We start from the raw sequence: 25,493 nt of genomic DNA on the forward strand, positions 1-25,493 counted from the left end.
ATCTCCATGTTTCCAGGTAAATCATGGGTAAGAAACTGCAGATGGGACAATAAGATAAACAGAGATTGGACAAACTGCTTTTATGCAATATACTGCTTTTTTGAAAGCATGAAATAATTCCATCACAGCACTGTAACAAACACTGCACATGTAATAATAACTGATCCTGCAAACTGCTCCGTAGAGGTTCACATCTGTGTCCATGCAGAGCCCCTTTGAAGTCAATTAGAGCAGGGTTCCAACTGTGCAGAGCATGCACTAGGAATGGGTATGATAACCTTATTCAGCAAGGTGGTTAAGCATGTGCATAACTTTAAACAGGCAAGTAAGGACTTCAGTACTCTGATGAGTCAGGGCCTTAGTTAGCAAATGTCAGCATTTCAAAACAACACTTATCTTAACTGGGGCTTCTGGTTTTAGGTTAAAAGGGACAACCCTGACAGTCTTCTCTCACCCCCAACCCTGACAGTCTCTCCACTTGTAGCACGAATTGTAGATTTTTATAAAATATCCATTAAAATACCTGAATTTTACTGAGTGAAATCCTGGTCTCACTGAAATCAACAGGAGCTTTGCCATTAAATTCCACGGGGCCAGAAGTTCATCCACAACATTTTCAGTGAAATGTATTTGTATCAAACTATGCTGCTTTGCTGAAGCTGAACCATTTTGTGGCAATCTAGTGATTTCAAAGACGTTTTCAACAGGAAGCTTTCTGAGGTTCAGGGTGGGCTCTGGTCACTTTTGACCAGAGAGAGTGACCTGAATAAAAAAAACCCCTACCCCTTTTGATCCAAAACTGGATGTTTTGATACAGTTCGTTTCATGAAAATGTCCAAAAGGTTTTTTTTTTTCCCCAATGCAGAACAAAACCAAATTCCAAAATCTTGGAAGTTGTCACGAAACGGAATTGTCATGCTCTGGCCAGCTCTAGTGTACACCATTGGAAAGTATTTGCAGAAGGAACTAGTGAACCCTAAGGATCCCTTGCATTCTGTGGGAATTCATCTATGCAAGAACAGGGCTCGGAAGGGGGAACATTTTTTATATAATTTAAGGAAAACAAATTTTAAACAGATTTACCCTCCTCCCCACACACACACCACACACACACACACACAATTCAACTACTAAGTGACAATTGGATTTGCCGAAAAACCCTGCCAAGCTTCAGAATAAATTAATATCAAAATCTGTATAAACCCAACTCTTCAGTTCCTGACTAGTGATTTAAATGCCCAGAATAAAGTGATTTAAAATGTTACTTACTGACTGGCGTGAACAGAATGCCCCTTATTACTGTTAATTCCGGTGTTTTGTATGTTATGAAGTAGTATGAGTCAGAGCATCCATTTTCAATGAGCAATCATCTAATGCATTGCTCTTAGCACATTTCCTACCGTTATCAAGAAATATTTAGCTTAATAAGCTTCTTACCTGTCTTGAAAAGGCTGCCAAATCACAAGCCTCTTTTGCTGAGCCATCCTTTAGATTCTTATGGCTCTCGGCCTGAGTATTAGACCTTTCTCTATCTTTTGTTGCCTTGGAATCATTATTTTGAATATGTGCTACTTCAGTTGGCTCTCCACTAGCTCTCTCTTGACCTCTAGTAGGTAATTTCCCTTCTTTTCTGAGTTGCCCCCTTCTTCTGTAACCTCGATAATTACTCTGAATTACCACTGCTGCCTTGTCTTTGTCTTCTGAACCTTGTTTTTCTGGCTCAGCTTGCTTCTGTGAGCCTCTTACTGAGTCTTTCCTTATATTTCCTTTATTTTCACCAGGTATTATCCCTTCCTGTGTCAGATGTTTTCTCTCCAAGTGACTGTCATATTTATTCTGAACAACAACAAACAGATGGTTTTGCTCTTCTGTGCTGACTGTTTCCTGATGAGTCAGATCTTGGAGGCCTCGTTCTGTCATTTTTTTAGATGACTGCTTCAAAGAGGCTTGTTTTTTGCCTTCCTTTGGATGCTGCCCTGGAGGGTTTTGTTTCATAGAAGCACTCTCTCTTCTTGGAAGCATTTTCCTTTTTTCCTGTAGGTTCTGTCTGTCTGGGTGTCCTGGGTAGCTGCTCTGACTGAAAATAGCTGCCTTACCTTTTCTCTCTGTTTCAGCCTCAGCTTCCTGCGCTACATTTTGAGCTGACTTTACTTCTGGTTTCAAGTTTTCAACTGGAGAAGACACTTGATCTGCTAGTTTTCTGTGTTGCTCCTTTATTTTTTTACGCTCTCTGTAGCCTCTGTAGTTACTCTGAACAATAACAGCTGCTTCCTCTTCAGCTGGAGAAGGAGAGTTTGTCATCACAGCTGGGTTTTCTTTGTTGTCTTGAGGTTGTTCATCTTTTTCTTTTTCATTAATGGAGACTGCATTTTCAGTTTGTTCCTTCTTCAGAAGTGATTCCCTGTATGAGACATATTGCATTTGGGAAATATAGCAGACAGATTACCACCTTACAATTTCCTGCAGCAATGTTTGTGTACTAAACGGCAATTTGGTCAATCAAAAATGAAAATAAAAGAGCAAGAGCACCTAGCACAGATTAGGAATGGGGAATGAATACACATATTTGTGAACATGAATGATATTCTAAGTCTGGAAGAATATCTCTGTCAAATGGCCCAAGGGCAATGAGGGTAGCAATCTAGATGATAAAAGAGCAGTGATAAAGGTTACAGAAAAAATCTATGATGGAGCAGGGAATTGAACTTCGATCTTCTGAGTCCCAGGACAGCACACTAACCACATCCTTCTACTTCTTTACCAAGCACTGTCTTTACTGGCTGTGAGTGGTCTCCCAAATGGTTTCCTTCTCGTATGGGTAAGACTTCCAAACCTTTCTAGTGCTACCTCCCACTAGGCTCACTCATAATCACACCCCGAAAGCAAAGCCTAAAAATGTAAAAAAGAAGTAGGCTTCTCGGGGGGCATTTCAGAGTATGTATGCCTACTTGGCTGTGTTACACTGAGCAGGCCCAGAACAGCTTGTGAAAATACTGGCCATTCAACACAGCGCGCCTGGAAAGAGTCCTAAACTACTTTCATGAACAGAGTCTGTTTTTTATTGTTGGGTACCCATCTCAACAGATGGATAAGAGGAAGTTTCCATGTTTCAGATTGTCAATTTCTTTCCATTTTTACTTTTATTTGATTCAGACAAGAGGTGTATGCAATGTATAGAAATGTCTCAAGAAGAGCTATTCCAAACCCAGACCAGGACCTATCAGTAGTATCAGTTTATATTAAAATCACAGGTGGGCAAAATATTGCCAATTAATTCTTTTTTTACCCCATATTTGCCTCTTCTTTCCTGAGGTCACAGAACTTAAGAAAAATGTTTACTGCCATCTTTTAAAATAAACAAACAAACTATACTCCTGAGGGAATTCTGTGTCACTGTGCATGTGCAGAATTCATATCCCCTGCAGATTTCTTTGCTTCCCCACAGAAATATGATTTCTGATGGGGAAGCAAAGGGAAGCCGCAAAAGCAGTGACGTGCTCCTCCCTTGCAGCTCAGGCAGGTTGGTTTGGGTGCCTGGAGTAACCAGCAGAAACATAGATCACCACTGAGAGGGGGATGGGCAGTCATGAGTGTAAGAGAGAGACACTCTGTCCTGCTCGCGGGCTATTGTGGCACACTCTGCGTGGAGGGCCAAGGCTTCAGGGTGTTTCTGAGGAAGTAGGAGGGGGACAAGCTCTATCTCCTCAAGCAGAGCATAATGTATACTCTTGAGGGAATTCTGTACCACTCTGCAGTGCAGAATTTTGCAGAAATTAACGTGTGTGCAGAATTTCTTTTTCCCCACAGAAATGGGCTGCAGTACTACTAGCTGCCACTAGGAGCCACACATAGAAGACACTGCTGGGGGGAGGGAGAGGGAGCTAGAGGGATCTTGGTAGCTGCAGTTCCCAGCATGCCCTGAGGGAAAGAGAGGACAGCACTTAGGAAACTCCATGCAAGCCTGGCACTAAGCATCAGGCTGTTTCTCGCTTTGGATCCTTGGGCTCTGGGGGGGAGAGAGTGCGGGTATCTGGGCTGGGGGGGAGGGGCTGCAGTTGGGCTCTGGTGGGGAGGGGTTTCGGGTGTATTGGCTTGGGGGGCATGGCTGGGCTCTGTGTGTGAGGGGTTGTCTGGTCTCCCAGCTGGGCTCTGGGGTCAGGGCAGAGAAACAGGAACTGGGCTGTCATAGAGGTTTCTTTCACTCTCTACTGGAGGAATTTTTGTGTGTGTCTATATTGTTACAGACATACTTGCTGACAGGTATTTTGAAATAAATTACCAAAATAGTTGAAGCTGGCATGATTATGTAGTGTTATTTTGACAAATAAAATTTGCAGAATATTAAAATATTATATACTGATTTTTTAAATTTTTTGGTGCAGAATGCCCCCAGGAGTAAAACTATTTGTGCTACACAGAAGCATCCAATTCTGCTTCATTTCCAGAGAATATTGCTGATTCTGACAATATGTTTACTGAAGCAGGAGACATTTAAATGATACAACGGTCTATGAGTGTCTATGAGTATCTAACAGAAGGAAAAGATCACTACCTTTTCTTTTTGAAGCTTTTCCTCTTCCTATATCCCCTGTAGTGAGATTGAATTGTTGTCGCTGCTTTGTTTGATGCATCTGTTATTTCTTTCCTTTTCTTTCTGATTAAGTATCCTCTTGCAACTGATACAAATTACAGTACAAAACCACTTTAGACAACACCCAAGCTGTATTTCAAACTTTTAACAGAGTTAAATAACAACAATACAGAGTTAAATTTCAAAAAGGTGCAGAAGACAGGAACCTGGTAGTAGAGGCAAGGTGCGGAAAAGCTGTTTTTTCAAGTGAGATTTTAAATGTGATGGCAAGTCAGTGAAGTGGAGGGATACAGGAAGTTTATTGAGATGACAGAAGCTACAGAGGAGAATGGTCTCACACCTGCAGTGGTGACATTATGTGAAGGATCATAGAAGGAAGCAATGGTTGAAGAACTAGGGAGTGGGATAGGGAATGGAAGAAGCCAAATTCAGAACTGATATGTAAACTGTTGTAAATTAGACTCCCCAGCACACATTTACTGATGTGTAAGTGTGTGTAATAGGTTCTAAGATGGTGTGAATTACATAGCAAGGAACCAAATTTCAGGTAGGGGTGGCCTTTCTGCCTTATTTACACCCCGTTAGCTGGTTTAATCATGCCAGTGGGAGAGCTCTCTCCCATCGGCACAGAGCGGCTACACAGGGAGACCTTACAGCAGTGCAGCTGCAGGGATACAACTGTGCTGCTGTAAGGTCTGTAGTGTAGACACAGCCTTAGACTTTTTGGGCCTGATTCTCCTCTCGCTTACACAGATGCAAATCAGGAGTAACTCCACTGAAGTCAGAGGAGTTATACCATTGTAAATGTAAGTGTGGACAGCATCTGATCTGTTTCAAGTTACTTAGCTTCACCTGTGAAGTTAGCCCAGATCATTGAGGTAGGATGGAGCATGTCCAAGGATGGTTTTCAAAACAAGGATGGCAATTTTGAACTGGATTTTGAAACAAATGGGGAGCAGAGTCACTAAAAGTGTGAGAGAATGGGCATTATATAATTTTGCTTCTTTTATGCTGAAGGAAGTTGAGCTGAAGCCACACGTCAGGAAGAGAGAGTGGATGCAAAGGAAAATTAAAGATATCATAAGATACAGTGCAATGGTTAATCAACACGAACAAGCTGTTGCCACACTGTGGCGTTTGAGATTCCCTCTGCTGAGGAGTTAATCGGGGCATCTCAGTTATCATCATGTTGGTAAATATTGACTTTCAATGGTGACCTCTTTGGATTTGATTCTGCTCTCAGACCAGTTTTACACTGGTAAAATTCCACTGTCTGCAATTGAGTTACTCCTGAACATACACCACATGAGATCAGTGTCAGGTTGTATACATACACGTGATGGTTATCAAAATAACCAAGAGGGACAGGGTAGATGGAAAAAAGCAAAGGATCAAGAATTGAATCTTGGGAGATGTCACAGCAGAGATGTCTTGGCACAGAGGAAGAGAAGGAACATTTTGATAGGTAGGAACAGAGCCATGACAGAAGACAACCAGAGACATATGCATAGCTATAGATAAAGACTCTTCTCTAAAGTAAATGTTATCTAATATGTAACAAACATATAGAAAAATGTAAACAATATATACAGACAAATACTGTATATATACATTAAATGCAAGCAGATATATAATGTGCACAGAGGTGAAAGTGGGCTGGTATGGCATACGGGTAAGAAGTGGCTGCCAGTATGGACCCGTATGCAGCTGTCCCAGGGCCTGGCAATTTAGAAGAGCCCGGGGCTCCTGGCCGTTGCTACCGCAGACCAGAGTCCCAGGACTTTTACATCACTGCTGGAACCCTGGGAGGTGCAGGCTGGACAGTGCTGAAGGGCTGGCTGGGGGAGGCTGACCCTCCAGCCCAGCCCCTTCTGCCTGAGGCCCCGGCCCTTTTGGGGGCCTGGAGCTAGAACCCCATACCGTTAAGTCTTTTATATTACTTTCACTCCTGAGTGTGCATACATATATACAGTATTTACAAGCAGAGATAGGTGCATCAGATCGTCGGTGCAATCTGATGTAGCTCCACTGCAGTCAATGTAGCTTTATAGCAGCTGAGGATCTGGCCCACTACATTGTGTATAAGCAGATACATAAAATCAGTGCATCAGAAGTCTAGAAAGCTAACAGTCCTTACCTGCTTGAAGTCTGGTAATAAATGTTTCCATTTTGTATTTATTTTTTCCTTTTTCATATTCTTTACGAGCAACAAAGCCCCTGTAAACTAAAAAGAGGTGGGAAAATTTAAGCTCATCCATTAGGTGATATAAAAGAATATGAAAATAAAGCAGCAAAGAGTCCTGTGACACCTTATAGATTAACAGACGTTTTGGAGCATGAGCTTTCGTGGGTGAATACCCACTTGCATCCGACGAAGTGGATATTCACCCACAAAAGCTCATGCTCCAAAATGTCTCTTAGTCTATAAGGTGCCACAGGATTCTTCGCTGCTTTTACAGATCCAGACTAACACGGCTACCCCTCTGATATATGAAAATAAAGAATTCTTCAAGGAATTATGGCATCAGAATTAAAGTATTCAAACATCATATTTTTCCAGGACGTTTCTACAAAGAAACACACTTTTGAATTGTCAGTCAGGTTTCCAAATTTATGACAAGGAAGCACAAACTGTATAAAATATGTAAAATCTGGGTCCTCCAGGTCATATTGTAATTATGGAATCAATTAGTATATAAAACATGTAGATGTTAGAACTTCCAAGAGGATGATGCTCAAAGTTATGCTAAAAGGAGGCTGTTCAATTAGCGATTTCTCAATCAACAGCTTAATTAGTTTTATTATCCAACGTGGTTAATACATTATTTTTTCACTGGTATATTATGTGACATTGTCAGAGTATGCTGGAATTTTAGGAATAAAAATATTACTTATGTATTCACATTCCTTTGTTGTTAAAAATTGCCTTTTAAAAGTAACACTGATAGACAACTATAGTGAAGAGATTATTGTCATAACCTGATTAACCGATATCTTTTCATAAAAATACATAAAGCATCAAACACAGAATGCTTTATCAAATGCAACAGGTTTAAAAGAACAAAATGTAAGAAGCCATATTTCATCCATGTGCACATTTATTCTAAAATGCTGTTGAGCTATTACCTGACTGTATTTTAATAGCACTTTCTTCCCTTTTCTCCTTTAATTTTTTATATCTCTTTGAACCTAGCCACCCTCTGACATAGGCCTGAATCAAAACAATCCTGTCAACTGTCTCCTTTCTCATTAAATTCAGCTGCTCCACATGATAGTATTTAAGGAACACCTTAAAGAGAGTAAACAAACAATGATACACAGCATTAATTAATATGGCCCAGACAGTCCTCTCACAGTGATTCATACATGTATATTAGTTTATTTAGCATCAACAGGAATTCTGTGTAACCATCAGAGGAAGAACAAAGCCTTTAGTTCCATTGTTTAAATGATCATTTTTGAAGATGACAAAGCTGAAATAATTCTGTAATTTGAGTTGGTAACACAAGTGGCCAAAACACTTTTATTATTTGTATTTTCATTGGAAGATACTTTAACCTCCTCAGTGTTTTCCTCTGATGCGTATTTCACAAAACTAACTCCAGTGTGCTAATGCTTTTGTCTAGTACCTTAAACCCATTCCATTTATTTATTTTTAAATTTGCATTCAGGGAAGCCTACGCCGTAGAAGAATGACCCCAAAAGCAAGACTGGCGCAAGTGATACAAACATCAGTCCTAATTCTGTCTCACATTGGAGTAAATTAGGAGTAACTCCATTGAAGTTAATGGAGTTGTACTGGTGTAAAACCAGTTGCTGTAGGTAGGAGGAGAAATCAGTCCCATTGTATCTATTTTTTCGGGACTTTTCTGTCCTCTCCTCTCTATTCCTTTTGTCATAGTCGTTGTCTGTCAGCTCCTGTTTCAGTTACGTTTGTGTACATCTGGAGTAACTCCATATAAGTACATAGTGAGATATAAATTCCCATACCTCTAGTTATTCTCCTTTCCCCATCCCCATTGGTCCCACCTCAGAACATGAGAGAGGTTGGGCGGGGAGGTGCATCCATGGATCCTTGTCCCAGCCTTCTTTAGAAAAACCTGCCCCAGCAATACCCCTCTGCCTTTGAAGAAAATCTTTCTTCTCCTCTCTGGTAGTCCCATTATGAATCCATATCTGGTTCATAGACAGGCGTGAACAAGACGAGGTGTGACTATGGAGAAAGGTGCCTCAGACAGGTATCTGCACCTCAGACAGCTTCAGTTTTATGTCTCCCCCTCTCTTTGAAGCTTCTGTCCCTCCCCCCTATTACCTTCAAAGAAGGGGAGACTTGAGGCTGAAGTTATTTGAGGTGTGGAGACACCAGTTTTTCTCCTATGGCACCTTCTCTGTATACCAAACCTCCTGTAGTTTGTCAGCAGGGAGGCCCTTTCTGACAAATCAGGCTAGAAAGGCTGAGATGGGAGGGAGTCTGAAAAATTCTACTGGTGCCACGAGGCAATAATGAGGGAGCAGATATTTACCTCCACCCTAATCAGAGGCTACTCAAGACAATCTGCCACGCTACACAAATCTTCAGTGTGCTGCCCCCCTCCTCATAGGCCTAGGGCAGCAGATTTGGCCTGGCTGCCTCTCTGTCATGATAGAGGGACAGCCAAGCCAAATTTGAATGAGTGGTAGGTAATCCAGTGTAAAGAGTTGCAAAACCACTCAAATTTGCTCCAGACACCCCTCCGTCATGATGGAAAGGTGACCGGCCAAATCTGCCACCCTAGGCAGCTGCCTAGTCCATAGGTGTGCGAAGTAGATGTGCCGGGGTGCTGCAGCACCCCCACATTTTATGCAGGACTGCTGGCCCTGCCCACTGCTCCCCAGCCGCTGGCTCTATGCATAAAACCTGGGGGTGTTTCCCGCGCCTATGACCTGCTCCCGGCCCTCTGCCCACACTCTGCTCCCCAACCTCTCATCTCACTTGGGGCTCGGGTCCTGGCCGCCGGCACCCCAACTACTAAATATGTTCCAGTGCCACTGGCCTAGTTTGATTATAGCTAGGGTGGCCTCTGTCCATAACCAAATCTTCCCTCACTCTCTACATCTGAGATCATCTGCTGCCAACTCCTCTCCTGGCACTGAGGGACCAGGATTTCAGCCTAATTGTCAATGAGGGGTGTCCAATGAAATAATTTTTTTACCCATGTGGGTCAAAAGTAATTCCAGTAGAGTAACTGAGAGCAGAGTTTGCTTAATATCTTTACAAACACATAGTGAAATGTATGCAAAGTATCTGAAATATTACTTTGGTTTTTCCGAGAACCCAGTTGTCAAGGCGGGCTTTTTCTAAGATAGCAGCACAAGTTTCAGGGCTGACTGGAGGATCATCATTTGTTTTGTAACAGATGAGGTAATATCTAAAAGACAACAATATGATGATTACAGTAATATGAAATGACTGAAATATGCAGATTCACACTATCATCTAAATGAAACCTAGTTTAAAATGTTTTTGTATGAAGCAATACATAATGTACTAAAAAGAAGAACATGCCAAAAATCACCGTGTATTTATATACAGCCATTAGAAACACAGTTAAAGGTGCATAAGAGAGATCTTGTACACCCTGGAGGGTTTTTTAGTTCTATTAACATCACTATAGGACTCTCAGAAAACATGCTGTCTAGTGAGAGTCTTTGCCAAATTGTTGCCTTTACTACTTCTTTGCACATTGTGGATAACCCTTTTGTGACATTCTGTACCTTGGGGGAGCACCCAGTAACCCCCATATTCCTCATTTACATATAATTGTGATCTTGCATATAAAGCAGGCCTTGTGAGGTATCAGGGGAAAGGTTATGATCTGCTGAAGTCATTAAATTGTAAGAATTGTGTTGTATGATTTTCATTAAAATATGCTGTGGGTTTTGAAGGTGCCCAGATACTAGCTCTACAGAGATAATGACAAGGGAGGTAACCAACACCTGGGTGGTTGCTGTTGAACAGACATCACCAGCTATTTTTCAGCAAGGGAGCTACAATGCAATGACTCAATTGCATGAGGCTACACCAGGGGAATTGCTCAGCCTTGTCTAGAGACTCAGCAATGCCCACCAAACGTGTGGACTTGTGTTCTACAGGCACATGGACTAAGGGTATAAAACAGAACACAGTGGCCACATGCTTGGCCTTTTCTCCTCCCTCACCTATGCGGCAAGCAACACGGACACTGAGAAGACTTAAGACTCTAACAGAGGAGACTGCCCCAGGTTTCAAGGGTGAAATCTGTGTACTATGAACTGCAATATACAGTGAGGTGAGAAAAACAGCTTAATCTAGATGTTGCTCAGTCTAATAGGGTTGAGAGTTTAGACTACATGCTTATATTTTATTTTATTTTATTTTGGTAACTAACTCTGACTTGAAATCCTGTGGCACCTTATAGACTAACAGACGTTTTGGAGCATGAGCTTTCGTGGGTGAATACCCACTTCTTCAGATGCATCTGAAGAAGTGGGTATTCACCCACGAAAGCTCATGCTCCAAAACGTCTGTTAGTCTATAAGGTGCCACAGGATTCTTTGCTGCTTTTACAGATCCAGACTAACACGGCTAGCCCTCTGAGACTTAACTCTGACTTTTTACCTAGAACTTATAATCACTTAAAATATATCTTTTGTAGTCAGTAAATTTGTTTTACTGTTTATCTTTACCAGTGAGTTTGCCTGTAGTGTGTGATAAAACTGCTCAGGTTTTCAAAGGCTAGTGTATATCCACTTCCCATTGATGAAGTGGTGAACCAATGAATAAATCTGCATGGCTCATCTTGAGCAGTGCAAGACGGCATCTTCCTGAGGTACAGGGCTGGGAGCTGGGGGGATTCGGCTGGTGCATCTCTTTGTGATTCTTGAGTGGCTCTGGGAGCATTCACGCAATCTAGCTGGTGTGGGGCTCCACACACGGTTGTTCTGAGTGATAACAGTGCCTGGAGGGGTTTGCTCCTGGTCACCAGCAAGGCACTGTGAGAGACAACCCAGGCTGGAGACAGTTAAAGGGGCACAGCAGCCCCACAGTCCCAGGCTACACCCCGGGGATCCTGTCACACCCTTACATCAGTAACAAAAAACATGTCAATCATTTTTTACAGTTGTTTTCTGTTTAAATGTATTCTTTTAAGTATTGAATTTTAATATCTCATACCCATGCCTCTGCCACCCCTAGCCTGGGGCCACAAAACTTCAGCTGGTGCAGAAGGTGGCTGCCTACTAACTCCTTGCTGGGAGCATATTGCACGTGTGTTGCAGAGACTGTACTGGCTTACAGTTCTTTGCTGAATGCAATTTAAGGTGTTAGTCTGATCTATGAAGCCCTTCACAGTTTGGGTCCTGCATACCTTAGAGCAGTGGTTCTCAAACTTTTGTACTGGTGACCCCTTTCAAATAGCAAGTCTCTGAGTGTGACCCCCCCATATAAATTAAAAACACGTTTTATATATTTAACACCATTATAAATGCTGGATGCAAAGCGGGGTTTGAGGTGGAGGCTGACAGCTTGCGACCCCCCCTATAATAACCTCGCGACCCCCTGAGGGGCCCAGACCCCTAGTTTGAGAACCCGTGCCTTAGAGAATGCCTCTCTCTCCTCCTGTTTTAATCGGCATTTGAGATCAGCAGAAATTCTCTAAGATGACAGTTCTTGGATGCATTCAACTGAAGACAGAGCATTCTTATGAGAGTGTGTAACCTTAGAATTTGCTCCTCCTTTGCTTTGATAGAGTCTCAGTTTGGCACATTGCAAAGACTAGATACCCAGGCTTTTTCTGAGGAGGTAGAAAGTAGTGTGCAGAATTGAAGGCTCTCTCTAAAATCAGTGAATAAATTCCATGTTCCTCAAGAAATCTGGGTAACTAGCACTGTCTTTTCTTTACCCCTCATCACACCCCACCTTTTGTTTGTTTGAGTAGTCACCTAGATATTGCTTTAGATTTAGCTTTGCTAGTCTTTTTATTAAACTTACTCCATATATTTATTATCCTTTACACACAAAAGCTTTAAATGCAATAAACTCTTTTTCTAGTTTTCTTAGTTCGAGAACAATTATGTGGACACTATGTGTGCCTCCTTCAAGCTTGGATGTCTTCTTTTCTTGTCATTCAGCTCCTCTGTACACACGAAGCCTGGATTGCTCAGGTGTAAAGGAAGGCGATATTTTGCCCACAGTATAATAAAAAAAGGAGAGACAATATATTATCACTACTAGTTTCTGCAGCTGCTTCTTTTTACTGCTCATTGGCTTGGCTAATTTTCAGTCCACTTGACCACCTTGGGACTTTTTCCCAGGTCTATGACTGCAAGTCTCAATAAAAAACTGCCAGCTATTTAACAAAACTCCTTGTGCTTTGGGCCAGATCTTCCATGGGTGTAAATCAATTCAGCCTTGTTGAAATCAGTGGAGCAAGAGTGATTTACAGCCGTGGAGGATCTGGCTCATTATGCTCTCTGCTTCCCCCCTTTACACTAGCAGTAAAATCTTTAAAAGCAATAACCAAAGCCCCCGACACACCTTGTTCACTTCAAACTACTTCAACAGCCTTCATCAAGCTGTGCTTTTCTGACACAGTCATGGCCCCCTCAGTGTGCTCTCCCGAAACAAACTTATCAAACGATGAGCTTGTTCTTCTGTGTCTGTCATCGGTTGTCTACTTCTAGTGCCTACTAGTTTTAAAAGCGTTTGTCAGAGGGGGTGTTATCCGCACAATTTCTTCTATTTTCCCCCTGTAAATCTAAGTTCTTATCCAGGAAAATGTCTGGCTTCTACATTTGTAAAAGAGAAATGCAAAATAACTGCTTAATCTCTTACCAGTGGAGACTTTTTTATTTAACATTCTCCTAGTTATAACAAGGGCGAGACTAGTCTCTTAACAAATGAATATTACTTATCAACTACACTTTAAAAAACAAAACCATGCATTTATGCACTTCTACGTAAATCTTTAATGTGCAATACTCAGATCATCATGTGCCTCTCTGCAAAGCTAGAGGCTGAATTAAGCTGGCTCTCAGTGGTTAGAGATACAGTAATGTGTTTTTGGAGGATGTCATTATTTGTTCCAAATTCTAAGATTTAATTTAAAATATTAAGTTCCTAGCCCTTATAGTTCTGGAGAAAACTTTCAGACTGAGCAGAGTGGTGTCTGCCTGAGTCTGCAATGAGCCTGAAACAATAGGTCAGAGATGTGTGATCTTACCCTACAACTCAAAATGATGTGTTATCCTCATGTCTGAAATATTCTGTCTGTCCAGTCTAGCTTGTGATCTTTGACAAAGACCTTGTCTTTATCTTTGTTTTATACAGCTCCAAGCATGCTGATGACATTCAGCAAACATCAGACAACAATAATAGAAACATGCTCCTATGTACATGTAGTTACCGTTTTATGAAGTTAGCAAACAGTATGCGATGGGAATAACCCTGTCTCCGAATTCTTGCCGTCTCCAGAATTCCCGTATAGCGTAGCTGTACCAGTACCTTCTCTTTGTCATACTTGTGTGCCTGTCGATCATTGTTTGGCTTGATGCAACGGACAAAATGAGGCTGGCCAACCACCATCTTGGATAATAAATCCATCAGAGAATACTTCAAGAAAATGGAGAAACATTTTCTGTTGTGATACATAAAAGCCTTCTATTGTGCAAGAACATCTGTGCATTTGAAATTTCATTTCACATGAGTGGTACTGTAGGTATAACTCCAAATCCATTTAAATTCTGCTAGTGACTTAACTGTAGACAGATCTGTAGACAGATCAAGCTGAAATTCTAGCCTCTCTGACATCGATTATACTTGAGCCAAACATTACCTTCAGGCAAGCACGAATAACAAATTCCCAATCAGTATGTTCCCATAAATTGTAGTAACCTACAGTTCTAACAGCTAATTAAGCACCAGTTTTGTTTTTGGAAGCAGCAGTGTTTTTGATCACAGTTAAAAATACTCCAAAACAAAATGTGTATATTTTTTGCAAGTTTCTTTGATGGCCCATTGCGTTGCTATTGATGCTGCTGAACTGCATGAGCCATGGCATGGTCCATATCGTTGAGACCTGGCAAGCCAGTTCACTTAGGGAAAATTGATTCTGACCGCAGTTGTCAAAACAGAAAGGTATTAAATAAGAAATGCCTTTACAATATGAAACAAATGGTTGTTTTGGGATGAGCAAATACTGCAGGATTGGGCCATGTATCAGGGAACTGAATCTCATTATTAGGAAATTAAAAAACATTTTTCTATGCTCCTGTATTTAATATCATATAAAGTCCGCATTCATCTCTGAGACAGGAACTGATGGGGGACACCAGGGAGTAAGAGGTCAGGCTAAGGATGGGAGGTTGAAGTGTGGCAAGATAATAAATGTAACCTTTCCTTTGCTGGGGAGGGAATGAAGATAATTAAATAGCCCCAAAGCACATCTGGCTAGGCCCATCTGATTCAGCATGTTCTTCTGGTTCTGTTATGGAACCACTGGGTGTAAGTAACTATATCTGCTTTCCCCAAGAGGAACCTGTGGGGAGAGAAGTAGTGGAAACACCAGTTCACAATTCACATTGATCCTTTGCACTGTCCCCACCCAGTCTGTACCCCAGCCCGGCACAGGGAGGTTTGTAGCTTTCCATGCCAGCACGGCTGAATCTGGACCTCGTGATCCTGAAAGGTTTCTACAGAATTGCTTCATTGCAGGATCCTATTAACACACAAATGAAGAGGCCAATTCCTAATTCAAAGTGACTCAAAGAAAAGTAGTAGCCAGGAGTAGTAAGACAGCTATGCGACACTGGGCTAGACACACAACACCAGTGTAGGACTTCAAGCAGCATATATTCCGCATTAAAATCTGTATTTCCATTCTGCACATGCTGCACAGTGCTAAATTAACTATCAATAGCTTGGTGACAAAGCTCAATCAGCCAGGACAAGATAATGAATAAAGAGATTTGCAGACGCATTTCTGATTCATTGTAGATTTCTGCATGTGAGTGAGATAGCAGGATTCAGTCTGAATCTTCTTCTGCCTGCAATGGCAATCACGCTTTGGATAGCAGTTTCCACTGCACCACTGCTGTCAAGATGTAGCTAATCCCAATCCTTGTATCTGTTGCTAGATTTGCTGTATGTAGGGTATCATCAAACAATAACCCATACTCAATGGGGACCCCATCCTGAAAGAAATCTTTCCTGAACTCCCTTGTCTGGCCTTCAAACAACCTCCAACCTCTAAAAGCTCATCAGCAGAAGGAAGCTCCTCACAGCAGGGGAGGGCTCCAGGCCCCAGCATGCCAAGCGTGTGCTTGGGGCGGCAAGCTGCGGGGGACGCTCTGCCGGTGCCGCCAGGGCAGCAGGCAGGCTGCCCTCAGTGGCTTGCCTGCGGAGGGTCCGCCGAAGCCGCTGGGCCAGTGGACCGTCCACAGGCACGCCTGCTGGAGGCAGCCTGCCTACCGTGCTTGGGGTGGCAAAATTCCTAGAGCCGCCCCTGCCTCACAGAGCAGGACACTCAACTCAAAGTGGCACCAGATGCTGCCAGAACAACAGATGCCAAAACTGCAGACACATCTCCACTGCCACAATGATCAACACCCCCCACAATACACCTTTCAAGTTCCATGGTCTTTCACGTGCCTATCACACCATGTGGTGTACCTCATCCAGTGCACAAAATGCCCCAATAACAACTATGTGAGTGAAACCAAACAGTCACTGCTCTCACACAGGAAAATGATAAAAGACAAAAACCACCGTATCACCTGTGGGCGAAGATGTCACAAAGCAATCACTCTGTATCTGATTTCTCGGTCACCATCCTCAAAGGAAACCTGCCCAACACTTTCAAAAGACAAACCTGGGAGCTTAAATGCATCACTTTGCTAGAAACTAAAAATCATGGACTTAATAAAGATATTGGAATTATGACTTATTACAACAATCTGTAGCCCACTAATCCCTTTTTTTTTGTCCTATGACTATAGGGGTGTCAATGGGCCATTTCACCTTGAATGGTCCCTTAGAATATGTTCTAACTTCTTACTAAACTATCTCTTTGACCTTGTATTTAGCTGTGATGCTCTGAGGGCACATCTATACTTAAAATGCTGCATCAGTGCAGCTGCATCGCTGTAGCGCTTTAATGACAATGCTCTAAGCTGATGAGAGAGCTCTCAGTGGTGTAGTTAATCCACCTATTTAAGAGGCGGTAGCTATGCTGACAGGAGAAGCTCTCCGCTAACATCGGGCTGTCCACACAAGCGCTTATGTCAGTGTGACTTATGTGGCTCAGGTGTGTGGGTTTCTCACATCCCAAGTGAGTAGTTATACCGAATCAATGTAGCCTTGTCCTGTCAGGCCTTGCGGAGGACCTTGTGGATGAGAGGGAATGGTGGGAATGCATACAGCAGGTGCCCCATCCACGAGAGGAGAAAGACGTCTATGGTTGAGCTGGTGCTGTGATTCAGGAAGGAGCAGAACTGCTGGCACGTCCTGTTGCCTGGTGTCACTTCAAGAAGATATTGCTGACGACGTCCGGACGGAGGGACCATTCATGGCCATGGAAAGATCTGCTGAGGAGATCAGCCAGTTCATTTTGTGCCCCCCGCAGATACGATGTCTCCAACTGTATCGAGTGAGCAATGCAAAAGTCCCACAACCTGAGGGCTTCCTGGCATAGGGGAGAGGAGCGAGCACCATCCTGTTTGTTTATATAGAACGTCATTATTGTCTGTCAACACTGATACACATTTCCCCTGAAGATGGGCCTGAAATGTCTGGCAAGCTAGAAGCACCACCCGTGCTCCCTGATGTTGATGTGTAGTGATACCTCCGCTTAGGACCAGAAGCCTTGAGTTCTGAGGTTGCCCAGGTGCGTTCCCCACCCCAGTGCTGATGCATCCATGACTAGTGACAGCAACAGCTGAGGTTTGGAAAAATACTCCTGCACAGACTGTCTGTGGATCAGGCCACTACTGGAGGGACTCGAGAGCCTGGGGAGAAAGCATGACCAGAATGTCCAGATGGTCCTGGTTTGGTCTATATGCTTGGGCCAGTCACACCTGGGGAGGGGATGGAGGCACAGCCTTGCGTGCTGCACCACATAAGTGCATGCTGCCATATGCCTGAGTAATTTAGGCAGTTTCTGGCTGTTGTGGTTGGGAATCGGTAGAGACTTTGTATGATGGCACTCATGGCTAGAAAACAAAACTCAGCCAGGAATGCCCTGGCCTGGGTGAAGTCCAGGAGGGCCCCAATAAATTCTATTCTTTGAGTGGGAGCCAGAGTTGACTTTGTCATGTTGAGGATGAGACTGAGATTGGAGAACGTTGTATGTACCAGGTTCATGCGTTCCTCCACCTGAGCTTGGGACTGGCCCTTGATGAGCCAATCAGCAGGAAGATTTGCACCTGATGCTTTTGAAGGAAGGCTGCCATCACCGCCATGCGCTTGGTGAACACCCAAGGTGCTGCCGATAGGCCAAAGGGGAGGACCATGAACTGATAAAATGTGCCGCTGACCACAAATCGCAGAAACCATCTCTGGAAAGGGATTATGGAGATGTGGAAGTACCATCCTTCAAGTTGAGGGTGGCATACCAGTCCCCCAGATCCAGAGAGGGAATGATGGAGGCCAGGGAGACAGTGTGGAACTTCAATTTCTTCATGAATTTGTTGAGGTTTCGCAGGTCTAAAATGGGCCTGAGCCGACCTTTGGCCTTGGGGATTAAGAAGTAATGGGAGTAGAATCCCCTGCCCCAAACTCCAGGGAAAATACTCTACCTCCCCACCCCAGCTGTAGGAACGTTTGCATCTCCTGCACTAGAAGTTGCTTGTGAGAAGTGTCCCTGAAGAGGGATGGAGAGAGTGGGTGGGAGGGCAGGAGGGAGCAGAATTAGAGAGAATATCCCAATTCTACCATGCTCAGGACCCAACTGTCTGAAGTTATTTGAGCCCAGGCACGGTAGAAATGGGATGGACAGTTCACAAGGGAAAGGGAAGGATCCAGGTATTGAACTGGTGCTCCGTCTTGGGCGCATCTTCAAAAGTTTGACTTTGAGCCCAAGGGCTGCTTAGCTGAGCCCTGCCCTTGGCTGGAGGAGGCCTGAGATGAGCGCCTCCTATTACTTCTGCCCCACTTCCTACTGTAGTCCTGTCTAGGACGGGCAGGGTAGAACCGTTGGGCAGCCTAGCACTTAAATGTCTTTCTTTGTGGGGCTGGTGTATGCAGCCCCAAAGATTTGAGGGTCACCCGTGAGTCCTTAAGGCTATGCAGCCTTGAGTTTGTCTGCTCCACAAAGAGGCCGGAGCAGTTGAAGAACAGGTCCTGAATTGTGGTCTGGACCTCATGCGGCAGCCTGAGACCTGTAGCCAAGAGCTGCATTTCATAGCTATGGCCGTGCCCAGAGTGCGGGTGGCTGAGTCAGCTGAGTCCAGAGTGGCCTGAAGAGAGCTCCTGGTGACCTCCTCCAGAACCGCTCCAAACTCTGATCGGAAGTCAGCTAGCAGCAATTCCTGGAATTTGACCGCAGAGCCCCAGGAATTATAAGCATAGCGGCTCAGGACCACTTGCTGATTTGCTATGCGGAGCTGGAGCCCCCTAGTGGAATAGACTTTCCACCCAAAGAGGTCCAGCAACCTAGCATCCTTAGATTTGGGGGTAGGTTCCAGTTGCCCCTGGCTCTCTATGTGGTTCACCATCTCCACCACCAGGGTCCTGGGCTGCGGGTGGGTGAAGAGGTGCTTGTAACCCTTGGAAGGCACAAAGTGTTCGCGCTCTATGCCCTTGGCTATTGGTGGGATAGAGGCGGGTGTATGCCACAGCACCTTGGTGGTATTCTGTATGGTTTTGATGAGGGGGCAAAGCCACCCTTGAGGGCTCGTCAGGGGCCAGAATATCCACTATGGGATCCATATCCTCAGAGACCACCTCTTCCTGCAAGTTCAGGTTCTGGGCCACCCTCCTGAACAGGTCTTGATGGGCCCCAGTGTCCACAGTGTACATAGTGGTGGAGGTGCCTGCTACTGCCTCATCCAGGGAGGATGAGGACGATGCCCTTGGAGGCACGGGGTCCTCTTGCCCCTCTGGCTCATGGGGATCTCCTTGCGCTGCTTGAGAGGTGCAGGAAATGGCAGCAGCTGTTTTGGTGCCAGTGCCTGTTCTGGTGCTGACGTCCTCATCAGTTTGGGCTTGTGCATCCCTTACCCGGGGAGGCTCCTGTGCTACAGATGTGGCTGTTGGTGGGATTCACACCTCCAACGTCACCAACAGGGCCCTGAAATCTGGGCCCTGGACTTGGCGGTAGGCCCACATGGTGTCCAGAAGGCCACTGCGTCGGTCCCTGTCACTGCAGAGGCCAGGACATTACAGGCCCCGGCTGCCCTTTGTCTTGCCTAGGGCTATGCTGGAACTGGTGCCAGGAGTGGGGCTGGCTCTGCCTGGAAGCATAAGAGTCTGCCTCTGAGGAGAAGTCTGAATCTGACCAGAGTGCTGCAGATCGAGATGGTGCCGGGGATCAGTGCTGTGGTGAAGGCGATTGGCACCACATCATAGTGGGCTTGCCCTTATGCCGGATTGGCGTCGGTGCCAACGATGTTGTCAGTTCTGGAGCTGGAGCCTGAGCTGGCACCTGTGCACCTGCCAGGGGAGTGGGAAACTGTGTCATCATGGCGATCAACTCCCTGCCCATCTCAAATGTGTCTGGTGTGGAGGGAGCATCCAAGTCCTCCTCCAAATCTTTCCGTACCGGGGAGTTCACTGTGGCCAGATGCAACGGACTTCCCTGAGAGGCCGGAGTCAATGGCGCCAGTCTAGGCAGACCCGACGCTGGGTGTTCTGACGTGGGACATGCAGCATTGGTGCCTGTCTGCCCCACTGCCCTAGCAGAGGAGTGCCCCCTGTCAGCTCTCTTTTTCTTGTGTGGCACTGGCGACTGCAAGCGGTGCCTCACACTAGAGATAGTCCTCAGTGCTGGGGAATGGCAGTGCTATGGCCCTTTGCATGAGTCCTTCCTTGGTGCTGAGGCTTCCCGTGCCGAGACCGGGACATTGTGCACTGAAGCGCCCGGTCAGACACCGCGTGGGGCGGGTGAGGTTGAAGAGCTGACTCCATTAGAAGGAGCTTTAGGTGAAAGTCCTGCTCTGTCTTAGTACTGGCCTTAAAACCCCTGCAGATTTTGCATCTGTCGGACTGTTGTCCCTCCCCGAGACACTTTAGACAGGAATCATATTGGTCTCCCTTTGGCATGGGCTTCAGGCAGGACCCGCACAGCTTGAAGCCCTGAGACCGAGGCAAGCTCCAATCCCCGGGATGGGAACAAAGTCGTGTGTGTTTGTGGGATAACCCTCAACTAAAACTTAGCTAACTACTCCACTTATCACTAACTAAAACTTTCAAACTATTTACAGGGAGAAAAGGAGAGTCCACTATGGAGTCACTTGCTAAAGCAAGAGAGGAGCTGCTCCAACAACCATCACTGGTGGTAAGAATAAACTGAAGATGCAGTGGGTTGGCAGGGACCTATATACATGGCCATGAAGGTGCCACTCTAGGGTGCCCCACAGCCAACCCAATGGATACTGCTAGGAAAAAACCTTCTGACGATTGTGCACGTGGAGCACACACACCTACTTGGAATTTACATGAGCAAGCACTTGAAGAAGAACAATAAATATTAATTCTACTCCAGCATAACATAAGAAAAGAGCTGGTGTCTTACTCTAAAATAAGAAGCGACTGTCTGTGTTTTCATACTGGTCGTCTCTCTTGGATGAGGTGTAGAATCTTCAGTTTCATTCTATACAGATCAAGAAAGAAAATGACACTTATCTTTACAGAGCCTGAGTTTATTTGGCAACATCCCAACAAAGTGCCCTTTAAAAGAACACCACTAATAAAAAGAAATATATATTCTAAACTGCAAAGGCTATTGAATAATCACTAGCAAAATCTGAATTGTTGCACAAGCATGTTACACTACTTTGTCACATGGTACACACACACTCACACACACAGACACACACACTGAGGACACAGTTTGATAACTGAACATCCAGGTAACTGTCACAAATAATGTGATAAGAGGAGACAATTTTTTTTATATCAAGGATTGCTGATGTCCTGAACATAATTTCAGCATCGTTATTTTGGTTATTCTCTACAAAACATGACCATACGCCACACAAATTAGAGAAAATATTTTTAAATTTCTCCTTTTAACTATGATAGCACAGTTAAGGAAATATTTTTTTCTGAAGTAGTTATAAAACTATAGTCAGAAAGAAGGGAAATTGTAGGTTTTTACCTCACGGAAGGAATACGAATTGCACAACACAAAGATATCCAGCTAAACAGAAAAGAAAATAGGAGAGGGAGAAAAACCAAGGAAGGGGTTACTTGCTTACTTTCAGTAGCAATAAGAACATTGCCTTTGTCTATCTTAAATGAAGGTTAAAAACACTGCCGTGAAATTAGGTTTCTTACCTTAGTACGACTGATTGATTTTTGGGGGGTCCACATCTGGTAGTTTATTGCACTTTTGCTTTTGGTATGTGCCAGGTTACCTAAGGAAAGATGAGAGGAGAAAACCTGCTAAAAAATGTATATTTCAGTTACACTAAAAAAACATGTTATCCAAGTACCTGGTGATACGTCTATATAAACCCTTGCATTCATGTCTCTTTATTTCCCTTCTAGCTTTTGGTAATGAACTTTGAGAAAGCCACAACCATTCTGAGGAGATGAAACAAAGGCTCTACATTTCTTACTCTGCACTTACATGACCTGCTAAAGCAAACACAAAACAAAACACATTTGCCCCAACAAGGAAGCCATGCACAACAACCCCCACTCAGACTGCTGTAGCAGATAAAGTTGCCTTAGAGTAGGTGCAAATGTAATTTACATCCCTTTTAAGGCACTTTTCCACTGCCAGAATGATGCAAAGGGGTCTTATTGTAAATGGAAACCAGTCCCTCTGAATCAAGCAAAATTCCCATTATGACTTCCAGGACTGGCTGCATTACAACAGTTTAAGCAGATACGGATCTTCTAAAGGAATATGGAAACATCTTATGAACTTTTAGCAATTGCACTTTTGGGTTGACAGAATCAACCATTCTAGCAACCTGACATTATTTTAGTTTCCAAAATGCTCTTTCTGGAGTCTGCAATGTACAAATTGTGCTCAGGTACTACAGTGATGTGAGGACAAAACCTGGGTAGGCAGATACAGACATAATTCACTACTGGCTAGTGTGTCAATGGTTCATGGATTATGTGACCATATCAAGTACTAAAGACCACTTGACCTAACAGAATGTCAATAGATCTTTTTATTCTCTTTAAAAATTTTTTTTAAAAAGCTCTCTCACTTTAAAAAATGGACCCACAATCCATATATTAATAACTCTCATATCCTGACAAAAGCCAAGGTCACAAAAAAATTCAGAGATACATCTGCCACATCCTGATACTGCAAAGTTGTGCTTATGACACCATCAGTATCTGAACAGAGTATAATCTTAAGGTCAATGGGCCCAGTTCTGCTTCCAAATACAGAGAGAGGCAACAGGAGTTGACTCAAAGGAGGTGCACCTTTGCACCTCAGTGGGTTCTAATGCCAGGGTAAAATTGCATGTGAAGGATGTGGTGTCAAAGTGAACTCTGAACTGTCCTGCTTCTATTGATTTCAAATAGAACTGACTTGCTGTTCTTATTCAGACAAAATTCCTTCTGTAATCAATAGGAGTTTTGCCTCAGAAAAGGCTTCAGATTACTGTAAGATACAATAAAATGTAGAGCATTATCTGTAACACCTTCTCTACTATTCAGTCTAGCTTTCCCGTTCAATTATAAATACAGCTCCCACATGATTGTACAGGTAACTGCAGGAGAAAACATGGCACAGGTGCACTGAAGCATATACAACACAATGTAAAAATATATCCTGTTTAAAAATGACAGAATATACTCTGATCATTAGTTCCATGGCACAGTATAAAGAGATGACACGAGATGATATTGGGTTTCTAAACTGTAATTTTGGAGAAACTTACGTATTCTGTCTAGTTTCTAGCACTGGATGAAACCCACCAAGGCTGCGTAATATCATTTGAGAGCCAGACAAAAACCAGGAGTTTTCAGTACTGAGGCGGTTAGTTATTTGGATTAGAAAAATCTGCCACAATTACTGGTACATTACCTGTTTTGGTAAGAGGATGGGTTACCAGCTGTCGAGTCAGATTGTTTTCTGATGACCGCAACAGCAGCACAATATCAGCTGGTAAGGTATTTCTGTTTTTGGCTAAGAATCCACTTGCATTATAAAGAACCTGTTTCAAAAGTACATTTATAGTTATGCAGCTTTTCTTTATGTATCAGATGCTGCTTCCTACTGTAGCTTCCAGACTTTCGGCATGGAAGCCTAGTTGTAAGTACTCTGAAATGAGGCCTGTAGTATGTCAACAGACATAATAGTTTTTCAGTAATAAGGGGCAGTAATTCAGCCTTCTTTTTTGGCCACTGCTAGCTTTAATGTTTAATATGTAGAGACATTAAGATGATAATCATGAAAGAAAAATGTGAAGATGGTGACTAATCCCCGCAGGAGCCATGAGACATTTGTTCTGCACAGTGTACAGGTATTTGCAGTACACTTAACATCTCATCTTAGAGATTTGTTAACGGGAGATTTTCAAAGGCACTAGGGTCAGTTAAGTGCCCAGTTCTCATTGAACAAAAATCAATGAGAGCAACACATTTAACTCAGAGTTGTCTCTCAGAATCTCCCCCAACATTGATAAAACAACAACAAATACATTTACATTCTCTTACCTTTCCTGCGTAATGGTAAATCCCAAAGGTTAGGTCTACTCTTTTGGGTCTCCAAAAGTATTTTGACTTCAAGTTATCTTCAAATTTTTCTGTAAGCAGATACACAGTTTGTCTTACTGAAGTAATTGTACAAAAACAGCAACGAGTCCACAGCAGTTTGGATCAGGACTCAAGTAAGGAAACTAAACTGGCTTTTCAGGCAGATGCAGAAACAGACTCACATTTTTTAAAGAGAAGGAGAAAGAACCATCAGGATGGCTGCATGGCTAAGGCACTGGACAAGGACTCAGCAGTTCTTGCTTCAATTATTGGCTCTGCTACAGACTTTCTGTGTGACCTTGGACAAATCACTTAATCCCTCTTTGCTTTACTTCCCCATTTGTAAAATGAGGATAATAATCCTGTCTATTTCATAGGGATGTTGCAAGGATACATTCATTGATGGTTTTGGAGGCACTCAGTGATGGGGATTATATAAGTACCAGTATAGACAAAGGGCTCATATTACAGCTGTCGTTTGGCTATAAAAAACACATGGCAGTATTTCTGGCTGTTCTGTTGTGTGATGATCTGTGATCACCCATAACCCTGATCCCACTCTTTATATTTGTGGGCAATGACTGAAGTACGGGTTTGCCTACACTGAAACTAGAACAAAACTCACTAAATCAATTGTAACTCACATCTTGAGTTATTTCTGTGCAAGTTTGTGTGTAGACATTCTTCTTCCAAAATAAGAGTGTCCACACACTGAGTTGCACTGAAACATTAAAGGTGTAAATTACAACAGTTTAGGGATTTGGGTTCCAGTTTGTATGTAGACAAGCCCTGACACAGTATTTGCTTGTTTTAACATGAGACAGTTTCTGTGCCTTTGTGCCAGATTCATACCTTACAGAGCTAGAACTTCTTGACAAGAGATGGGTCAGACCAAAGTCCCAGATCCAAACACCTCTTTAACCATAAGAACGGGGTATTTGCAATCTGATCCTAGATCTGGACCCAAATTGGTCATTATCTCCAAAACCTTGGATCCAAACA

At 43.5% G+C, this 25,493-nt stretch overlaps 1 protein-coding gene across 5 annotated transcripts in view; it reads right to left on the reverse strand.

Annotated features, from left to right (window-relative positions):
* The window catches only part of MYO3A (myosin IIIA), a 220,499-nt gene that overhangs the window by 34,880 nt on the left and 160,126 nt on the right, over nt 1-25,493 (reverse strand). For 3 of the 5 annotated variants that reach the window (XM_050939000.1, XM_050939003.1, XM_050939002.1), the window contains 11 exons: nt 24,453-24,541; nt 23,821-23,950; nt 22,101-22,180; nt 21,922-21,963; nt 21,337-21,414; nt 14,014-14,219; nt 9,888-9,999; nt 7,718-7,880; nt 6,729-6,815; nt 4,553-4,676; nt 1,438-2,401 (listed from right to left, as the gene is read on the reverse strand). In XM_050939000.1, coding sequence (XP_050794957.1) covers nt 1,438-2,401; nt 4,553-4,676; nt 6,729-6,815; nt 7,718-7,880; nt 9,888-9,999; nt 14,014-14,219; nt 21,337-21,414; nt 21,922-21,963; nt 22,101-22,180; nt 23,821-23,950; nt 24,453-24,541 — 2,075 coding nt within the window. Of the gene's footprint in view, nt 1-1,437; nt 2,402-4,552; nt 4,677-6,728; nt 6,816-7,717; nt 7,881-9,887; nt 10,000-14,013; nt 14,220-14,845; nt 15,145-21,336; nt 21,415-21,921; nt 21,964-22,100; nt 22,181-23,820; nt 23,951-24,452; nt 24,542-25,493 lie in introns of those variants that run through there. The other 2 variants (XM_050939001.1, XM_050939004.1) reach the window with 2 other exon arrangements.

This window comes from Gopherus flavomarginatus, chromosome 2 (assembly GCF_025201925.1).
Source record: "Gopherus flavomarginatus isolate rGopFla2 chromosome 2, rGopFla2.mat.asm, whole genome shotgun sequence".
NCBI classification, from domain to species: domain Eukaryota; kingdom Metazoa; phylum Chordata; order Testudines; family Testudinidae; genus Gopherus; species Gopherus flavomarginatus.